The sequence below is a fragment of the Lutra lutra genome, chromosome 11, assembly GCF_902655055.1.
Source record: "Lutra lutra chromosome 11, mLutLut1.2, whole genome shotgun sequence".
NCBI lineage: Eukaryota > Metazoa > Chordata > Mammalia > Carnivora > Mustelidae > Lutra > Lutra lutra.
This window is the reverse complement of record NC_062288.1, coordinates 39,615,824-39,637,592: the sequence shown is the minus strand read 5'-3', so window position 1 is coordinate 39,637,592 and position 21,769 is coordinate 39,615,824. Positions and strand designations below refer to the sequence as shown.

Below are 21,769 nucleotides of genomic sequence, written 5' to 3'. Positions count from 1 at the left end.
TGTATATTGGATATGACTGAAAGTTGCTCATGTGAAATAACTCAGAACTGTCTATAATATGATCTGGGAGGCAGCCTTCCTCGCTCTCCAAGACACATCTGTTCTACCTCAGAGCGTCAGCTGGGAAGGCTGACTAGCTCTTACACAGGTTCCACTCATACCCAAAACGTGTCCTTCCAAACCTGCTTTCACCTGAGATATCCCCTGCTTTTAGACAAACATACAGAACAAATAAATGCTTCTATAAGACACCTCGAAATTGTTTTTATGCCTTTCTTTCTAGCGTGATGAATCTTATTAAACTAAGTTTGAAGATAAAAAATGAGGCAAAGAGAGATGAATTAACTGGCTTATGTCACGGTGTCTGAAAGTCAGCTCACCTCGGAGTCCCAAGCGGCCGACACAGACTATCCCTAGTGGCAAGGCTTCCATACGATGAGAGAGAGAGGATTAGGTACTCCCCCAGACTGAGAAGCCCTCAAGCGTAGAAACTGTCTGCTGAACCTTTGTGGTTCTTCAGGAGCCCCAGTTCAGCTCCTGTGCAGACAGCATTCAGTAGATGTTTGCTGGATTACTCTCTGGAGGACCAGAAGCTTCTGGAACTGAAGGGACAGGAGGAGGGCACTGCACTGCAGTCAGCACTGAGTCCCTAGCGGAGTCTCTCACTGACGGGCTTGCTCAAACACATCCCCAACCATCCCCGTCAGGCTTTCTACCTGGCCACCTGGTCAGAGGAGCCATGTAGGGTGTGGTCCAAGGTCAGCAGAATGTGTTACATTATTTGTTTCAGTTAATGGTATCGTGAAGCCACTGGCCTACGAAATCTGGGCTGTCAAGAGGAATGGCTGCAGAGCCAAGACAGTGGATCTCGTCTTTAATGTACGGAATGTCTCCCCGCTTCTGACCTCCACTTCCCTGCCCCCGCCCACGATGCCGGGGATCGGGAAGAACTCCAGAATCTGTATTTGTAGAAGAAACTAAGATTATGATCCTGTAGTTGGTCCACACCTTTCACAAAACTCTCCAAGGTCATACGATAACAAAACGTGATTCATCTACTACAGCAGAAGATTGTCTCCCAGAACAGTTGGCGCCTCATAGCTTGTGGTAGCTCCACACATAGTTAGAAATATCTCTGCTGCTGAAGCCTCCGGAGCCCTTAATAAGCCAATGCATACTGGGACTTTCCAGGAACCTCTGTGGAGCAGAACTGAGCAGAGGTGCCTACACACTAGTTTGGGAAACTGGGGAAGCAGCGATGTGCAGATGTAAGTAACAAAGACTCCACGAAACCAGCCAGGAATCCAGCGTTGCCACTGCTCTTCGCTGACTTTGCTTCTTTAGCCAACTAAAGCTCTCCGAGGAGCAGTTTTTTCTATAAAATGCGGCAACGATACCTAAACATTAAGTCTCATTTAAGGGTTAAGGATGAATATACTGGGCAAATAGTTAAGTGTTCAATAAATAGTAATTAATTAGTCTGCTTTCTGTTTTAGAAAATGAGGCATTTGAATTTGTTCACCCTTATGTAAGTTCAAGAAAACAGGTAACCAGGCAAAACGAGAAAAAAAAAAATCCACAAAATGCTAGGTCCATTCTGGTTTGGTAGTAGTGTTACATAAATAAATAAGCTTCACCAAAAGAGGGTATCGTAGAGCTAAGAGGAGTGCCTTATTTTAAAAGCCTTTTTCAGTCTTGGTTACTGTTGATGGATGACTTGAGACCCATCTGAAATTAAGCAGAGAACTAGGACCTTTTTGTTTTTATTCTTTTTTAAAATAATATTTAAAATATCTATTCTCCTCTCTGTTTATCTTTTTGAGTTACTTCTATTTCACCTGTATCTTTCCTTACAGGTCCATTACCTTGAATAAAAAATCGTGTCTATGTCATTTTCTGTAATTTTTTCTTCCCTGTAGCTTATTGTCACTTTGATCTCAGCTTTCAAGACATACAACTTCTTCTCTAAGAGAAACACAAATGGCTGATCAAAGTGTATTTGCAGAGGCCAAGTTCAGGTAGGTGAAGCAGTAGCCTCTCCAGATATTATGTTTGACAATACAATATTGGGCTTGAAATTAAACTGCTACTGAAGCAAAACAAAGGATATATTTTATATTAAGCTTTGATGTCTAACAGGGATCAAATGACACGATTTGTTAGTACAAAATAATAAGATGCATGTGCAGACAAGTACTTTTTTGAAAGTCATAAACAATATTCAACGTAGGAATTAAATAGGCCATAGTCATTTTTGATAAACCCCAAGACCTCCCATATTTAAAATCTTTAAATTGATAAGTGTTGCTACAATGTAATGAAAACATAATGGAGTATCCAGGAACCATGACCAAAAGCTGTATTCAGAGGCAAAACCTCTCCAGACACCATATTTCATAAAAGAAAATTGGTTGATTAATGGAACCTACAAGGTTCAAAATGCAAGCACAAACAATTAGAATCACAATCGTATTACTTCAGAATAGACCCCAAATTCTCCCTGATATATCTGTTTCCGCAGCTTTTCTCTATCCCTAGCACCTAATGAATTATTTTCAACATGTTCACTGTATAAAAAGGTGTGAATTAATTTAATAACAAAAGGCATACCAGACCAAAATGTAAACATTGATAATCATTGATTTTTCTTTTGAAGTTAAGCAGAAAATGCTATTATTGCAGGTCTGGTTTTTTTTTTTTTTTTGCAACACAAAACATGGAGTATTTCTGCCAAGAGCTAACAATATTTTATGCATGTAAAATGCCCTTTTTTAAAAAAAAATTCCTTATGAAAAGTCAAACACATGGATATAACTAACATATGATCCAAATGACAATTTTGTACTTGCCCAAGTTTACCTGAACAGTTACGTTTAGCTCGAATCACAATTATGAAGAAAATGTACTGAATTCGTGAAATTTGAAGTTTAGAAGATGGCCTAAGTCTATGACTTTGTGGTTGCAAGATTAAAATCTAGTATACATTTTATGTTAGGGTCTATTTTGCTTCTTTTTCTTTAAAGAAATGTGAATTTCTCACTGTATATATGAAAATACTTGTGTATGTGTCTTTATCATGATTCTATCCTATTTGCTATACTTTCTTGGGTTTTTTAATTGAGTTAATAGGTACTTCTCTAGTTTGTTGTTGTTGTTTTACTCTACTTACTATATTCTGTATCTTCGGTTTTGCAGTTTAATTTTTTTAAATACAAAATTCATAATGAAATTCACAATTCAGATTAAGTATTTTACAATCCTTGAGGTCAGAAACTATTTTAAAAATACTAATTTAAGAAATGTCTTGTTTTCAACAATGCAGCTTTGAGTTTCAATATAAAAAATTAAATCTTTCAAATATTTTTCAAGAGCTTATGTAAAAGACAAAAAATAAAGAAGTTAACCCACATAGCTTAAATCTCAAACCTGATTAGACAGGGACAGTGGCTTTTCTGGGAATTTTACAGTGAAATCATTTCATAAACAGGAGCAAGAAAACCAAACCAAACTGATAAAGAAGGCTCTCCTTCTCTGAAGTTAATGTGAGATTTATGAGATGATGTGTGTTTACAAGAGTTAGGTTTCCGAACTTCGAACACGAAGATACCAGAAAGCTCACATGTAGAAATCACCTAAAATTTGATTAAAAGCTAACTTGTACCTGATGTTTGTGCTACTCCATTGTGGAAAAAGGAGTGAAAACAGAAAATATCAAACCCTTATTTCTTTACCACTTAGTGCATTTTGATATCACATAGGCAAAATGTCAAAACCTAGTGAGCACTGATTTTTTTTCCCCATCTCCTGTTTACCACTTTTTTTTTAACTCCCCAAAAGTCCAGATTTCTCAAAAATGTGTTTCCTGGTCTAAAACCGTGTATGTCAAGTTTCAGCTCAGAGCAAATTTTTACGGCTGAGTAATAAATCGCTGAAACTCAAGGTTCGTAAGGGAAGTGCTGACACAGCCCTAACGACCATACAGCCGTGGGAATGGCGCCACGATTATATCTGCTGGAGATTCTTGAAAAAGTTTGCAAAATACCGTCTTACTTAAAAAAAAAAAAGCCAGAGAGTTTGATGCCAACATAAACATGCTTTTAACCCATTATGTGCTAATTTGCAGAAAAGCCATTAATAGAGAAAAAGGCACACGGCGCAGCAGTCCAGGAAATGTACTTCCAACTTCTTTTTGACTTTTAACAGGACTTTAATCAATTCCATGAAGCCTGAGCAACAGTTGAAACGAGAGGGTGTTTTCTCTCTCTGAACTTAAGAAAGGGGTTGCACTGCTTTGCCAGAGAAGACAGTTTGGGGAATGGGGGGTGGAAGGGGCAGGAGGGAATCTGTGCCAAGACACACAAAAGACACCATGGCTCCTTATCACCCAGAAGCGCTTGAGGATATTTTGCAAAAGGAAAAATCTTTTCTCTATTTATTTTAATAAATCCTGACTTATTTTATCTCTTGCTATACCTGTGTTAATGATATTCCATTTGCCAGCTTAAAAAAATGTTCTTAGAATTTTAGGCAAAATCTCTTCAATCAAATGCATTTAGAGTCCCTCAGAAAATGATAACTCTTGCACCTTCTGTGGATACTACAGTTAAAAAGGCTACCTCTACTCCCTGCCCTTAGTTGTAGCCCAGAACTTGACGGGAATCAAAATCACTTAATGCCTGAGCCAGATAAAGTGAGCATATATGGCCATTATGTACCCATTCTTATAAAAGTCCCCAGTGACAGCTATGTGCCACACACTCTGGCAGAGCCACAGGCATCTTTAGAATTTAGAATTTAAAAATTAGGGAGCTTCTAATCAGACTTGTGTTGATCTATACTTGGGACACGGAGCAGGGAATGTGGAAGAAGCTTTTCAGTCTATGCATACTTCATTTGTCAGTAAGAACGATGATTTCAAAGTTCTTTTATCTCTGAGGGCCGAGAATCTCAAAGGGATACAAAATTAGATATTTAGGGAATTGGCACCTGTAGTAGTTCTTGTCTTCCCTTGTCTTTTTTCATTTTGCTTTCTTGTTTTTGAGACCCAGTGCTATGACAGGATGACACCGTCATGGTGAAATATAGTCTTTGGAGTCAACTACAAATCCTGGATACATTCTGTCTTCTTGGATAAGTTTTTAAACCTCTCCCTTCCTGGTTCTTCACCTGGAAAGTAGGGATAAAAATAGTATCTGCTTCCAAAGGATGTTTGGAGGTGTAGATATTAATATTTCTAAGGGGCTTAGGAGAGAGCTGGGTACACAGGAAGCCCTTAATAAATGCTCATCATGGTGAATACTGGAACATGGAGAGGTTGCTCTTCACACAGGCAGAGACGTGGAAGAAAACTGTGAACAGCTGAGTTATTAGTAAGGATCACTGTTAAAGTTTCTGTGTAGCTCACGTGAATATACTTCAGAATTTATGAACAAAATAATTAGCGCTGCTTCTTCCCTTTACTGTTATGGTTGGGAATACACAATGCAGTGGACAAAGTCACATGACAAAGTAACAAAGTAACAATGGGTTAACAACTATCTTATTCTCTCACCATTTAGTAATAATTTTACTGGAATTGTGAGTGGACTTGTTGCTGCATTTGTGGGTGACTTCTATTTTATTTACTTTCATTGGTCAAAAAAATAAATGACCCTTGCTTTGGGGATTACAGTTTATGGTAGTAAATATAACGTACTGAACAACCATAGAAAACCTTCCGCAGAGGGAGTGTGTATTTAATATTTACTCACCAGGACAGCCTCTCATGTTGCTAAATGATACTAATAGTAAAATGATGACTAATTTATCTCCCACACCATACCATACCTTCCTTCACCTCCTGTTTTTGGTCTTGGTTTTCCAGTTCTGAATCATGGCCAACTTTAGGCTCTACCATTTCCTCATCTTCCTCATCCTCTAGAAAAGAGAAAGAGAAAAATGCATTGTTTTGTTTCCTTCAAATCAAAGCCTTTGGTTGATGGTGGGAGGTAGGGGCAAAGGGTAAAGTTCCAATCACTTAGGGCAACTTCTAAGTAAATCAGTCTTCAATGAATGCCCAAGATATATGTCCATGAATATATGAATAAATTATCTCCAAAAGGGGCCTCTTTGAAAGTCCCCCCAAGCTGCTGAGAAAACTGCCCGAGTCGGCACCTGCCAACAGCCATCTCCAGGCCCTCACCACATGGGCTGTCTTGGAATTGCCTCTCTGACCTCTGAAGCTTCTTCAGAGATGACCCAGGAACAGATCTCAAAATGTTTCCACCTGGGGCACATTCTCTACAGGGAACACCTGCTGTACAGACGACTCATTTCCAATTTAATTCTCACCAAATTAATTTGTTTTTGACCTACAGGAAAGGGTTAAATACAGGTCTGACCCCAGGTCAAATGCCATTGGCAAGTAAACAACCAGCGGGGGAGAGTCCCAAAAGTCACTGCTGTTGGCCTGGGAGAAAGCAACCAACCCCGAATGGCATTTACACATTCAGAGCAGCTCATGCATTAATGTGAATTTAATGAGCACCAACAAATGGACCAGTCCGCTACCACCGCCAGATGTTACAGTGCCCTTCCTGCCCTATGCAAATGTGTGCTCATTGTGTCTGCTCCCAACCTGCCTTTCTTAGAGGCCCCTTTCACTGCAGAGCGCTTGAAACCATCAGTCACCATGTACACGATGTAGGGGAGAGTCAAGGTGTCACAAGAAAATCCAACATACAGAAATAAAATGCTACCAAAAATTAAAACTTGCTCTCGGAATTTTAAAGTATATTATCTTCTGTCCTGAGTATTATATTCACTGGAGACCACTGATTTCATTGGTTCAAATGGAATTTAAAAGAAATGAATTCACTGACTCCCTGCCCATTCATTCATACAGTCACTCATCCATCAAATATTTACAGACTTTTTGTAAGATTTCAAGAGCTGTAGATAGTCCCGTTTCCATGATAATAAATCCTGAGATTTACATCAACTCAAAATTTCAGCCCAAATAAATATGTGTAGCCTGAAAAGCAACTCCAAAAATCTGGTTACATCAAGCAAGTGATTTGGGAAAGAAAAGAAACTTAAAATATTTGGATGTGTAGAGTATGGCACTGCAAATTAGATACTAAAATTTTTTTAATGTGTGTATTCATTGCAAAAAAGGTACTCTAAGTGCATGTGTATAGAATGTGGAACCAAGCTCATTACTTTATAACCACACATTGTACGCATCAGAAAGAATGTGAAACACTTTTAAGGAAAATGGTCATTTATTATTTAACACACGCAATAAAGAGTTGCACTTGAAATTTTGAAAAGAACCCTGAGTTACCCTGATTTTTAGACAAATAAACCTTTAAAGTTAAAAACAGCACATATGGGTCCTTATCTATACACAAAGGTATTACAGCTATCTACCCATTAAAAACCTGCTTGGAAAGTCTCAAAACAGTCACCTGGCCATTATGTACCCTAATCCAACAACCTAACACAAAGCCTTAGAAGGCACTAGCTGAAGGCAAGTCTCCTCTTTTTGCTAAACCTTGGTTGGAGGGGCAATCTTCAAAAGGCCACTCATTTGCTAGAAAGTTGCTCTATTTCTAAACCTTCAAGAGACATTTCCTTAAACTAATGGATTTAGCAGCAATGCCCCAACACTTAAAAATGCAAGTAAATATAACAACTACACAGGTGATAGGGCCTGCCTTTATTATGGGTAGAACCTACTCCCCCCCCCCCCCCCCCCCCCGGCCCCAAACATCTTTATGTTGAAGTCTTAATCCCTAGTATCTCGGAAGGGATGGGTTTGGAAATAGGTTCATTGGAGATATATTTAATTAAGACGAGATCAGACTGGAGTAGGGCGGGCTCCTAATCCAATATGGCTGGTATCCTCATAAAAAGGGGAAATTTAGACACAGGCTCACACACAGGGAGAATGTCATGGGAAGCTGAAAAAGATGGGCACAATGCTTCCAGCAGCTAAAGAGAGCCCAGGAATGCCGGCAAACCATCAGAAAGCAGGGAGCAGGCACAGAACAGCGTCTTCCTCACAGCCCTCGGAAGGAACCAACCCTGCCAACGCCTTGCCCTTGGCATGCTGGCATCCAGGGCTGAGACGTTAGGTTTCTCCTGCTTAAGCCACCCCAACGATAGCACCTTGTTAGGGCAGCCCGAGCGAACTAATACAACCGGTAACTTGCCTTCCCTTCTAGGACCCTAGGATCTGATGTAGGAGATACAGGAGCTATGCGATAATAACACCTAGGGCAATCATGAATGCTTTACCTGCAAAGTCTAATTTGTTTATCAGAACTTGGTTCCATTGACCTCATTTTCTAGAGAATGAGACAGAATAATCTGCCCCAAAGAAAGCTCCCAACCAAATCAAACTTCAAGTTCGGTCTGGTTCTGCCTGTTTAGGAGCTTCAACCATCAGGCATACTACCCCCTCACCCACAGCCTGACGTGCACTAGAAAGGCGGCCTTGGAGAAAGGCTCACAGTAGAAGCAGGTACGGTGTGAAGGCGGCAGTGTAAGGAAGGGTTTGCATAGGCTCTTCATGGGGGACACAGCATGACCTTAAGGAGAACGGCTCTTTACCTCCAACGGGCAAGTACCCGTAAGGCTCAGCTGCAGAGAAGTTAGGTTTCACATCCTTGAGAGCTGGAGACGATGGGTTGTTTTATTTATTAAGAATAAATGGCCGCTGCATCCAAACTCTATGCTCGTCTTCATTTCGGAATCCATTAGCTCGAGACCAGACCAGTGATGTCTAACACAGAGCACTAATTCCTCTGGCTAGATGCATTCACAAGTCAGGTGGGGAGCAGCACCTCAAGGGAAGTAATTGATCTGGGATTGAGGCTGGAGTCTACCTCTTGCTAAACCCTTGATTTTACATAATTCATAGAAACTCACTGAGGCCCTGTTTCTTCATCTTCTGAATGGGGATAATCATTCTTTCTTAAAACACAATGTTGTAAGAATAACAAAATAAAATAATTGATGGGAATTTGCTTTTTAAACCAAGAGAGTTGGGGATACCCATACACAGAAACCTTCAAACAAATGTTGCATTAGTTGTAGGTCAAACAAATATTTATCGGGCACCTACTTATGTACCTGGTGCTGGGAATACAAGAGGGAATAAGAGAAACCAAACCAAATCAAACAAAAAACCCCTGTGCTCATGTAGCTTCTTCTGAGGTAGGGGAGAAAAACCACAACAAATAAATAGAACACATATTGTTTCAGATAAATATTATGGAGAAAGAGAAAGCCAGAAAAGGGGATTGGGCATGCTGGTAAGGGGAGGAAGAGTTGAAGTTTAAATCAGAGTGACCAGGAAAGGCCACATTGAGGTGACATTTCAGCAAAACCTTCAAGGAGTTAAGGGTGAAGATCTTTTGGAAGACTGATAATAACAGATTCTTCCATCTTATTCTGTGGATCCAAGGGGTATAATGGGTCAAGATTTTAGGGAACTTATCTGTTCCACTGATGAAAGAATTGCCAAAATTAATTTTGCTTTTACCAGAGTGGTCTGTTTGTGCATTACCATTTTCTAGTTCTTAAAATGAAATCAGTTTCACTGCATGACCTGAGTAAGTCAGCTCTAAGGAGTATCAAGTTCTCACCTTTTGCAGGTATAAGGGTCTTTATTTTAGACATTAAGTCCTGGAAGAGTCCAAATGACAGAAAATTGTCTATAAGGGGGCACCTGGGTGGCCCAGTTAGTTAAGTACCAGACTCCTGATTTCGGCTCAGGTCATAACTTAGGATCAGGGGATTGAGCTCCAGGTTCAACACAGGCTCCACGCTCAATGGGGAGTCTGCCTGAGATTCTCTCTCTTGCTCTGCCTCTGCCCCTCCTCACACCCTCTCAATAAATAAAAAAATAAAATCTAAAAAAAAAAAAAAAAGGAAATAGTCTAAAAGGGCTTGGCTATACACAGGGCTAGGTTGGGGACAGAAATGTGTTATTTCACACATGAAGTATGCGGGGAAACCGCAGGTTATCTAACTATTTAAATAGAAAATTCTTCCCCAGAGAATATGTTTCTGATGAATTTAAAAAAACCAAACACTTACTCTGTTTATAATATGGGCAACGACCCACAATGAAATACTATGAATAACAGAGAAGCAATTTTTTTTAAAAAAGGAAAAAAGAATACCTGACCTTTTAAAGTGGTTACAAACGGGGTACCTGGGTGGCTCAGTGGGTTAAAGCCTCTGCCTTCAGCTCAGGTCATGATCTCAGGGTCCTGGGATCGAGCCCCACATCGGGCTCTCTGCTCAGCAGGGAGCCTGCTTCCCTCTCTCTCTCTCTCTCTCTGCCTGCCTCTCTGCCTACTTGTGATCTCTCTCTCTCTGTCAAATAAATAAAATCTTTGAAAAAAATAAAAATAAAGTGGTTACAAACCAGTTATAGGCATTAATTTTTAGTGGCCGTGGAATTCTTTGTCTATCAGCCTTTTAAAGACACAAAGTAAGTGTTTCAGTAGATTTGTTCAGGAAATAAAACATAAGAGACTGGTTCGTTTCTCTGCATACTGATATGTTTGCCTTGCTCAGCAAAGAGAGTCTATTTTTCTTTAAGACTCTGGTTTCCTTTCTGGGGCAATTGGAATTACTTCTGTTGAAACCGTTTTCAAAACAGTTAAATAACTTTAAAGAAAAGGATTTATGTAGACCCACTACAGACTACTGATATATGAGTTGTGCCACTAGTTCATACCCGGTTACATTTCCTCTGAGATTGGAGGGAAAAAAATTACCACCCATGTATGGTTTCCTGTACCAGGTCCACACGAGAAATTAAACTAGTGGCAGAAGTTAATTACCTGTCAGTCTGTGGGGCTAATTTCAAACAATGGCATCTTTTAGACACTTTATTTTATTTAGCACCTGGGTTCTGCCATCTACAGCGGCTGCATTCAGTCCTTCATAGTTGGGGAAATCTTTGGTAACCACTGTCCTCCTCCTTACAGTTTCTGAAAAGCCCAAGAATGAAGAGTTGCGTGTCCAGCGGCACTCGCACGTGACACACTCAGCGCGAGGCCCAAGCCTCTGTGCGAGCTCCCGCAGTGCTGTTTGCTCTGCCAACCTGCGTTTCAGAATGAAGCCAAAGCTCCAGTCCTCCAGTCCTGCTCTGATGGCCTCACCGAGCCGCGACTCTGGAAGGAGGCATGGTGAACGTCTGTCACTCTTGGCAACGCAACCTCAAACCCCCTTTCTGTCTGGGGGTGCTCCTCTTGTACTGTTCTGGTGGTGACATGCTGAAACCCTAGTTTCTTCTCCTGAAGTCCCAGGGGAGACACCTTCCTGTTCCCCATCTCCCAGCGACCGGAATGCAGGCAGGATCTCAGCAGTCAGAGTGGACGCTCCTAACTGGAGCTTTGTCTCTGGAGCCAGGAGCCGAAGCCAAGGGAACAGTGAAGATTAATTTCTGGCAGCAGGCCAGAGTGGCAGCACTGTCCCAACATCCTGGCCAGGCTGTTCCAGAGGTCCACAGTCTGCGTTCCCTTGGTCTCTGCTCCGTTTTAAGCCCATTCCTTCTGCCTCCTGTTGATCCTGTGAGCACCAGATTTCCTTCCAATAAATCTCACCAGAGGTGATGTCAACACCAGATTTCCTTCCAATAAATCCCACTGGAGTTAGGGCCTGCTGCTTGCAACCAGAACCCTGAGCAACACAGGGCGGCCCTCTGTGAAGAAAAGGGCTTGTTTTTATAAGGTCAACGGGTTCTCACTTTCCTCGGCTCTCTCAGGACCTGCAAAAACCCAGGCTAAGAGGGCCTGAGGGCCCAGCCCTCGCCCTTGCTGCCTAGTTCCTGGCCTTTCACGAGGGGGCTCGGGCCCCCTCCATGTGTCACTTCATGGAAGACAAAGTCTGGTCAGGTGGAGGAAGACTGGGGAGCAAAATGGGCTGTTTCACTCCATCTTTCTCAAGTCCAAAGGACATCCTGATGAAGGGAAAGACGCAAAGCAATAGCACGTGACTTTGACTAGAGCAGGCAAAGGACTCTAAGATGCAAAATGACTTTATGTGCCACTTAGAAAAACAATGACTGCTAATTTAACTAAAACACATCATCAGTTTGAATGTGAAAAATCGTAAATGCTGGAATGGATAAAATAATTTGTGGCTTAGAAAGGAAGAGAAAGTCGTTTCCAAAAGATAAAAAGGATGGCAAGGACACAGAATCAGATCTAAATCGAGTCTGTGACTGTGCTGCTGTCGGTGAGCAGACCTGAAGAGAGGCAAAGGCACTTTTTTGTGTTTTGGTTTTTTTAGGTGTATTGCTTTCAACTTAAGGACAGATGCCCTAGCTACTTTTATATAATTCTATGTATAAATATTTCTGATGATGACTATTTTAAAAACATATTTTAAATGTTTCAATAGAAAAACAAAGGAAAATAGGAACAAAGAAAAACAGAAAAATTAAGATTGATTCTCAACTAAAAAATAATTCCCTCTAATGACGGTATTCTTTGCAGTTCCGCCCTTGCTCTCATCTTTTCTCATATCCAATGCTGCTCTGGATACTACATCTAGCCACATCTTCCATCATCACCCACAAATTGGTATGTCCAGCCAACATATCCCTTCCAGTCTCCAGAGTCTATACTGTGCGTTCCAACATGAGCAACGCACAGGTACCTCACACCTGACATGTTCCAAGCAGACCTCCTACCTTCTGTGCAGACCTGCTTCTTTGATTAGATTCTTTACCCTGCTAAATGGTACCACCATTTCACATGGGTTCCCAGCTGGACACCAGAATACAAACCACCTTCAATTTCTCTTTGGCATCAGGGCCTGTAAGAAGGAGACCCTAAGTCCTTTCAATTTTGCACTACCAGTCTTATTTTATATTTCTGGTAGTTTCATTGTGTTATTTAGAAAAAAAAAAAAAAAACCACATCTATGTGTCCTTTCTACACACACACACACACCCTCTATAACACCCTAAAAATGTTAGTATAAAATCCCATAACTCCTCCTTGTATTTTCCATCTCATCTTCCATTCTGGACAATGCACAATCACCCAGTGTCCTGGTAGGTTCATGCCTCAAAAACACTGCATGTAAATCTTTTGTGTCTGGGTTGGTCTTCCTGTCAATATTCAGGAGGTAATTATCACTAGCCCATGCAGGCAATTCAGGAGCTTTAACACTTTCTCCCAACAAGATTTGTTGACTCTTTCACTGTTCCACCACTCTACCTCTAGGACACATCCCAGACCACCTGAAATTAAGTTTATGCACCTATCTCCACAAGCAGACGAAAAATCCCCAAAGACCTCTCTTGTTAGGATCATCAATGTCAAGTACTGAGATGAACGACATCAAGACAGGTGCTTGACCTGGAAAGATAGTTATGAACCATATCATGTAGGACCCTACATGACAGAGCAAGTTTGGACTTCTTTCTGGAGATCAGTAGCCCCCTTTTAATCAACAAAAATCTTATTTAGTCCACATTATTTAAAATTTCAGAAGGAATTCAAGACACTGGTAATGACAGGTATGGCTTCTGAAACCTCACTTATCTCCTGCCCAGCCAGCCCTTTATGCACATTCTAATATATTCAAGAGATGGCCTCTTGATAAAAATTATTGTTGCCAACCATCCCTACAGGAAAACCAGAGCCTTTTAAAAACACAAGAGAATAGGTCTGATTTTGTTTAAGAATACAGAGGTTGGAGGGTATTGGGGAAGCCTGGAATGAGGGAGACAGTAAGAAGGGAAACTAGAGATGGAGCCCAAGCAGCAGACGATGAGAACTTGTCCTAGGAGGGTTCTGCTGCCAGTGGGCACGAGGAACCGGACTGAATTTAGACATGTGTTTATACAGCAGACAGTGAGGGCTCTCGCACAGAACTCACAAGTCACCCTAGCCTTGGACCAACTTTGTGTACAGTTAGCCGACTTTGCCAGGAGTCCAAAGAGAGCCACCCTCCCGATCTGTACCACGGCGGCCAAAATAAAGTATAACGCACACCACTGAATGCTTACACAAACCGAGGTGAGCCTCTGTGCTTTAAAAATATGCAGGAAAGACATATTTTGTGGGATTTTCAGTAAGCACTTTGTTAAATATACTACATGCTAATATTTAAAAAGCCTTCACTTTCTGGTCTAGAAAAATCTGGCCAGAGTAAAGAAAACATACATTTCTCATCGTACAGAGCGCTCCTGTTAGCACTGTCGGCCACATCAGTTCTCTCCTAAGGCTCTAACATGACAGTACTTGGAAAGCGTACTTCCTGGTGGAATGACACCCAAGGCATTGCAAATGGGAGGAAATGAAAGCAAATGTTCAAAACGGAGAGGAAGCCAGAGAATAGTACTTTTTAGCAGCTGTTTCTGCCACTCGTAACTGTGGCTGATAGATAACACGTATGCAGTAAATATGTGTTGAACCAAGCTGACGTGGGTTAGCCAGCGAGTATGGAAGGATGGAGACCAGGAAGAGAACGATGCCCTTCTTGGAGATGCCCAGGTGGGAGCCCATGGGTAACTAGACCATCTGATGTTTGGTTATGGGAAGGCTTGATTGATCCGTATTTCCATAAATTTCCCTTGTTAGAAACCTTGAATACCCCCCTAATGCCTAAATTGGCTCAGCATTTAAGGCCTATTCCCATCTCACCCCAACTTAATTCTCCAATGCTGCTCAAAGCAGACTAGTACTTGACTCCACTGTGCATGAAATGGCACCCTCCGTCCTCCCCCTCTTTTGTCTTTTATATTTTTCCGGCCCCCGTCTCTTCAAGCTTCCGCACGAAGTCATGGAGTCTTCTGCCACAGATGAGAGCAGCTGGATGGTATAGAGAATAGTAACACAAATAAATTCACCTCTAATGGCAAACTAAAGCAGGACCTGAGAAAGAGAAAGATTTTGAAAGAGTGGGGCCAACCCTCAAATCAGTCCTCTGTTCTGCCTTCTTGGAAGGTTTGTTGACCCTTTCACTGTTCCACCAGTGTTTCCTGGAAACACAACCGTCCATTGCGAAGCTCCAGAAAGCAGCCTTCCCCTTGGGTTCCATGTGAATATGGGACTAGGGGTTCCTGGAGTTGTACAGGGCACAGACTCTATCCTCAATAACCTTATCTGTATAGATGTCTACACACACACACACACACACACACGCTCTGGGCATTAATTAAAAAACACTTGCAAATGTCATTCTTGGCTGCTTGGAAAGGGAGAAGCTCTAGTTTCCCTTTTTCAGATTTAAATCCCTTGTGCTAACTACTTTTCATTTTGGATAACCTTATACTCTATTTGTCTCCTCTCCCATTTTTCCAAATGTGCAATCTCTGCACTTCCTCCTGGTAGGAGCACTGCTTGCGACAGGAAAACGGGGCTCCCGGGGAGAGAGAAGTCATCATTTCTACTTTGAGCAGCAAAGGCAGATACGTCCCAGAGGAAGGTAAAGCTCAAGGTCTCCAGGTACTGAAACAGTTATTGCGTTATGGTAAGTAGTAAAAACAGAGAAAAGTAAGTAAAAGTCATTTAGAAACATTGTGTTGCCTATAAAGAAATTGTTCTTAAGGAGAAAGTGCTGTCTCCCATCTCTAAGAACTGGCAGCTCTGACTATTAATGTCAGAGCAGCTGTCACATCAATCACGGCACATACAGGTCACCCATCGGTACCCGTTCTCTAGCATTCCTTTTCTTCACAGGATCAAATCTTGTTACTTCCATCTCTTTGACTCTCTCACCTCCAGCCTTCCTCTTTGCCGAACCTTGCTACAAACACCACAGTCTGATGAGCACAGAACTGTTTCTGTACATTTCCTAGCGAAAGCCTTGAGAGTTCTCATCACATGCAGAATCAAAGCTGGCTTCCTGGACCACATCTGCCAGTCCTCTAGGGTCTGGCCCCACCATGTTCTTCTTGCCTGAATTTCCTCTATTGATACTGTGTCTGCTACCCTAACTTCCACATTCTTTCCACCCTCTGGTTCATGTTTCTCCCTCACCTAGACTCTCTCCTTTCCTTCCTTTTACAAAATATGAGTACTTAATTATGTGTCCGGCACTCTTCCAGGTGCTGGGGACACGGGCGGGGAACAAGACAGACAAAACTTCCTGCCTTCATGGAGCCTGCATTCTAGAAGAGGGGAGAGATAGTGGCCAAGATAAGCAATGAGAGTCTGTGGAATGTGGTAGGTTAGGGAATTTCAAGAGCCAAGGAGAAAAGCAAGGCAGGAAAGAGAGTGGGTATCACGATTTTTACACAGGTAGCTCGAGAGGTCCGTATGGAGAGATGGCATTTGAAAATGGGCCCCAGGGAAGTGAGGGACCAAGCCCTGTGGATAGGTGGGCAAAGCATTCTCGGTAGAGGAAGCAAAAGCACAAGGGCAAGATTTTGGCTGGAGTGCCTGAGGCCTGAGATACCTTCACATCTTCCCCACCTGTAAGATCCAGATTTACTTTAAGGTCTGACTCAAATGACCTCCAGGTCATCAAATCTCTCCTGTTCTCCCTTACTGGAAGGGATTTCTTCCCCCTTTGAGCCCTTCAAAGCCCTTCAGTTGGGTATCTTTACTACTTTCTCCTCATCCAAAGAACTAAGATGGTGGCTTTTCTCATTCTCCACTTTATCTACTCTGTATTTAAGTAGGACATCCCTGTGCTTTTATGTGTTTACTTCTCTACCCAAGACTCTACATCTTTACATTTCTTGGGAGAAGGACACAGTAATTATTCATATTTATTTACCCCAGTATGGTTGTTAAGTATTTTTTTTTAACTGTTTGAAAGCAAATAATATCATTTCTTTAGTTCTAAAGAGTACATTTTCCCAGTGGTTTCTCATTGTTTTAGCTGGATCCCAAATCTCCTCAATTCAATCTCAAATTGTAAGGTTCCTTTCCTTGATCACTAGGTCTCGTCATCACTGACAGACTCTTGAGTATTTATTGAAAAGGTCATGGTCCTTTGTTTCTTGTCCTGGTCCTTGGTCACTAGATATTTACTTGACACCTAATATATGCTTGGATCTCTTCTAGGCATCATGGAAAAACAAGAGCTATCAATTTCTCAGATCTTATGTCAATTAACCTATTTAATCCTCATAATAACTCACCGACACAGACACAGTGAGTTCTCTCTACACATGAGAAAACTGGGCTTAAAACGGGAAGACGATCTGACTCGGGTCATGGAGCTAGAGGAAGCAACAGAGCCAGGATTCAAACCCATGTTCTCCCAACTCCCAAACTCTCTCAGTTTCCTGCTAAATCCTACCAAATTGCACAAAGGAAGAAAAAGGAACTGTAATGGACATTTGTGGCTTTGACCACCCAGAATCCACCTCTTGGACTAACAGTCCCTCTATTCTTCTTTGGTCTCCCATCCCTCCCCACTCCCAGCTAAATAAATCCTACTTAAGATTCAGGGGATAGGGACACCTGGGTGGCTCAGTTGGTTAAGCAGCTGCCTTCGGCTCAGGTCATGATCCCAGCGTCCTGGGATCGAGTCCCACATCGGGCTCCTTGCTCGTCAGGGAGCCTGCTTCTCCCTCTGCCTCTGCCTGCCATTCTGTCTGCCTGTGCTCGCTCTCTCTCCCTCTCTCTCTCTGACAAATAAATAAATAAAATCTTAAAAAAAAAAAAAAGATTCAGGGGATAACTTTGTATCTGGGACAATGGCCAATGAGACGTAATCTCAGTATTTTCTCTGGTAATCAGTAGAATGATCATGTAATCCAGTGTCCAAACTGGGGTACTTCTGAGAGAGAGGGAGGAGGCGATGGATATTTAAGCACGGCTGGCAGGTACGAATGGGGATGGTCAGGGCCAACTGGGACGTGCGGGTGGAGGTGGATACTCTTTCATATTGGACTGCATGACCGTTCTGGCTAAACCAGGACACATGTCGCCCTCCCCATCTCCTCCACAGGCCTGGTATTACAGTAATGTGGAAACGAAGCTGTCCTGCCACCCCATATAGGGCATGACCAAGAATCAACAGATAAAACACGGCCAAGAGGCGGATGGTGGTAACTAACAGTCTGAAACCTAAACTGAACCGCATGCTGCAGCCAGCTTGTGTTTAGAATCTGGGGTCTTGATTTTTATTTGTAAGAACCAACAAGTTTCCTTTTGGCTTAAGCTGTTCTGGCTAGTTTCTCTGTTACTTACAACCTGGTCAAGTACAAACAGCCAGCTGCCAATAATTACCGAGTCCCTACTGTGTGTTCTGTATTTTCTCTACGTGATCTCTTGTGGCACGCACACTGTCGTGCATGGTAACAAGAGCTAAGTGCGTGAGCCCTGTGCCATGCTACGTAGGTTCAAATCCTGCTTCTGCCATCTCATCGCAACCTTTGATGGCTTCCTTAATCCCTTGAGCCAGTTTCCTCAGTTGTTGATTACAGAATTGCCCTCTTTGGATAATGTTGATTTTTTAATTGGCGAATCTACTTAAAGCACATTTGATGATGCTGATGAGGAAATGGAAACTCAAAGAAGTGACATGATTGGCTGAAAGTCACCCAGCTACTGAATTATAAAGGCAGACTTCAAACCCAAGATTCTGAAGTTCCAAATCCTATTCTGTTTCAACACGGTGTCCCCACTGTCTTGTCCTTGCTTGAATGAGGCTCTGAGGGCTGGCGATGTCTCAGTGGGTTTGAAGGAGAGAATAAGGGTGACCGGCAGAGAACAAGGTTCACGAAGTGGCAAAGTCCTTCTGCGGCACAGCTGAAAACACAGCGGCCACCCAGGTTCTATCACAGAGACCCCCCGCTTCTCTTTCCTTGCCTCTTTCAATTTCTGTATGGTCTGAGCACCGTGAGGAGGCTGCTTCACGCTACATGTGTGGAGTCAGAAGTGTTCCTGTTTCCTGCAGGGCGGTCTGCTCAGACTTGTTCTCACCAGGACAAGAAGCTGTGCCTACAGCATGTGCCCACCCCAGATCCTAATGCGTGGCTTACACTCTTCCCTTGCTGACCCTGCTTCAACCGAGCCAGCTGCCCCCAGGCTCTTCTTGGTCTTGCCAAGAACTCTCACATCTTACGGCTTCTGCATTTGCTATTCCTTCTGCCACAAACACTCTCTGTTCAAGTATGCACGTGTCTTCCTCATTTCCTTTTTAGGGTCCTTGTTCAAATGTCATATCATCTGTGAGGTCTTCGCTAGGCAACCTGTATAACACAGCAATGCCTCACCCCATTCTGCCCTGGCGCACGGCCCTTGTTTTCCTCTGACCCTGATTTTTTTTTTTTTTTTCATTTCATAGCATGGATAACTAACTGATCTTACACATTTACTTACATATGCATCTGCTGTCTCCTCCCACAGAATGGGAAGGCTCCGATGGGACTGCGACCTTTCTTTGCTATACCCAAAGCACCCAGAGAAGAGCAGGGTGTGTGGTAAGTGGCAATAAATATTTGCTGGAAGACTGAACACATGAAGAACAGCAAAGAAGGGCTACATCTTGAAACCAGCATGTGATTCCTATAGCCAGCCAAGGGATGGCGGTCCCGGTCAAGGAAATCAGGGCTCCTCCTACCTCACTACCATCTTGTCATGGATGCCTCTAACCCGAAGATCTTGTTCCTTGAAATGGGAACTAACTCTCTTTTCAGCATTTGTATCCTCTAGAAAGTGGAAATGAGATCATGTGAGTACTTTTCATTTCAGCATTTTCTCGTTCGAGTGTCCAGTCCCTGGCCCAGAGAGAACTGATATATTTTCCACCTGGAAATATATCAAAATTCATCACCATCCAATTCTAAGGGAAGATCATTAGCACACTTGTTTGCTTTTATCCCGGCATTAACAACTCTATTTGGGGCTGAATTATTTCCCCTGGCTTCAACGTCAAGTTTTCCCATTGGCTCAAATATGAAGTCCCTTGTCTGTCAGTGCAATAATTTTCTATTAATTATAAAAGAAGAAAGCTGGCAGTTTGAGAGTCTTAAGGGAAGCATTTGTCTAATCCAAGAAACTGATTTTCCAGTTACTTGGACTAAGTACAACTCTCAGTTGTGGTCAGATTCACAGATTTCAAAGTGCTCCTTGTTTTTACTTTCTGGTCAGTCTAGACAGACATGGTTCTTTCCTTCATTTCTCAAGCTGCTGAAACACCAAGTTGGTCAAAGGAATCTGAATTGCTAGAGAATAAATGGAGCAGCCCTTCACCTGAGACTCCGGAACTTTCTCTTGAACACCCCCACCCCCCAAACAGAAGAACCACCTCAGCGGTGCTAGGAGAGATTTCACGTCAAAGGCTCAGTGTGAATGTAAAAATGACACTGGGACAACAGACACAATGACCACTAGCGTCCTATCTGGAATGGAGAATCTGTCAGGCGGTTAGAGCATGCAGTCCTGATTTTTTTTTCTTTTCTTTCTTTTTCTTTTTTTTTTTTTTTTTGCCTGTTCTCAGTTATTTTCATTTCATGCTGGGTGTCCTCACCCAAATGAAGTTGCTCTTTTAAATAATAATTCTTCTCTTGATTACAACTGGACGCATGGTCTTGAGAACCTGCTATGTGCAAAGCATGGGCTCCGTCTCAATTAGGGCCACAGAAACGAATCTAGAGAGATGCTTGAACTCAAAGACTTGGGCATTTGAGCAAGATAATGACAACTGCATGTAAATATCTACATCAGAAGAGAGACTGCTCGGAGACATGCTATGGGAATTCGGTAGGTAGGGGTAAAGTTGACTGCTGACAGAGAGAGTACAGGCAGAGAGAGAAGAAAAGGAAGCAGATTTTTTGTGGAGTTTAATTTTAGTGGGATCTTGAGGAATGGTGGTACCATTCCTCTCACCAGGATGGAGAGATAGGAATGCAGATTATTTTTCCAAGAATATGAAAGAGCATTGCAAATGCATAACAATGGACAGAGGAGTAAATATAAGGATAAATACCAGGGTAAGTGGGGTCATACACATTTGCTACTCTTGATCCGCTCAGCTCTCTGTTGAGAAGAAGCACTGTAAATCCACAAGGCTTCAGCTAATGTCAAAGAGGGTTAAGGAACCTTAGGTACTAAGCAGTGACATAACCCAGGCGGATGATTTTCCCATCAGAAATTCTGAGGTAGGTAAATTACTTACACATTTCTTCCCCAGAGATAGCACAGGGGCAACATGATCTTATTTATGACCTTTTGTAATATGATATGCAAAAGATGGGTTTCTAAGCTCCTGTGAGATTTATTTTCTCCTCTGTAAATCAGGGATGCTAATTAATATCTGCGCTAATTACATAACAAAGTTCTTGTGTAAAACAATGAGATAATGGATCTAGAGATGCTTTGTTGGTGGTTAAAAGGCTACAAGGTGTTAGTTATTAAGGTCGGGTAATTGTAATAATAATTATGTCCCATGGCCCACCCAGCCACAAAAATGTGCAAGGTTGGAAGAAGATTATGCAATAGAAAAGAGAAGAGAGACATTCCAGTTAAGACTCATCATAGAAACAAAGGGCTGGAAAGACCCACAGAGACAGTTATTGTGGGGTTGTGGTAGGATTTGGGGATGAAGAGTGCAAAGCACCTCACACATTATCAACAGAATAGAAAATAAAGATTCAAATTGTGTGAGAGGGAGTCTAAGTCCTGTCGAGACTAGAGTGAGTGTGTCAGCTGTGGGTCATTAGATGAGCACTCAGGTAGACTGGGGTTTCCTGCAGGCATGAGCTTGGCTTCAGAAAGCAGATTAGATGGGCAAGCAGATGGGTGGTGACATGTATATGCTCTAGGTGAGATGTTCTGGGTTTCCATTCCAC

At 42.2% G+C, this 21,769-nt stretch overlaps 1 protein-coding gene and 1 long non-coding RNA gene across 4 annotated transcripts in view; one reads left to right on the top strand and one right to left on the bottom strand.

Annotated features, from left to right (window-relative positions):
• DYNC1I1 (dynein cytoplasmic 1 intermediate chain 1) overlaps positions 1–21,769 on the bottom strand; it is a 301,967-nt gene that overhangs the window by 115,478 nt on the left and 164,720 nt on the right. For all 3 annotated transcript variants that reach the window (XM_047695760.1, XM_047695759.1, XM_047695761.1), the window contains one exon: positions 5,827–5,916. In XM_047695760.1, coding sequence (XP_047551716.1) covers positions 5,827–5,916 — 90 coding nt within the window. The remainder of the gene's footprint in view (positions 1–5,826; positions 5,917–21,769) is intronic.
• Positions 523–12,905, top strand: LOC125081218 (uncharacterized). Its single transcript, XR_007121617.1, has 3 exons — positions 523–1,268; positions 1,920–2,018; positions 10,989–12,905. It is a non-coding gene; the product is annotated as an uncharacterized LOC125081218 (long non-coding RNA).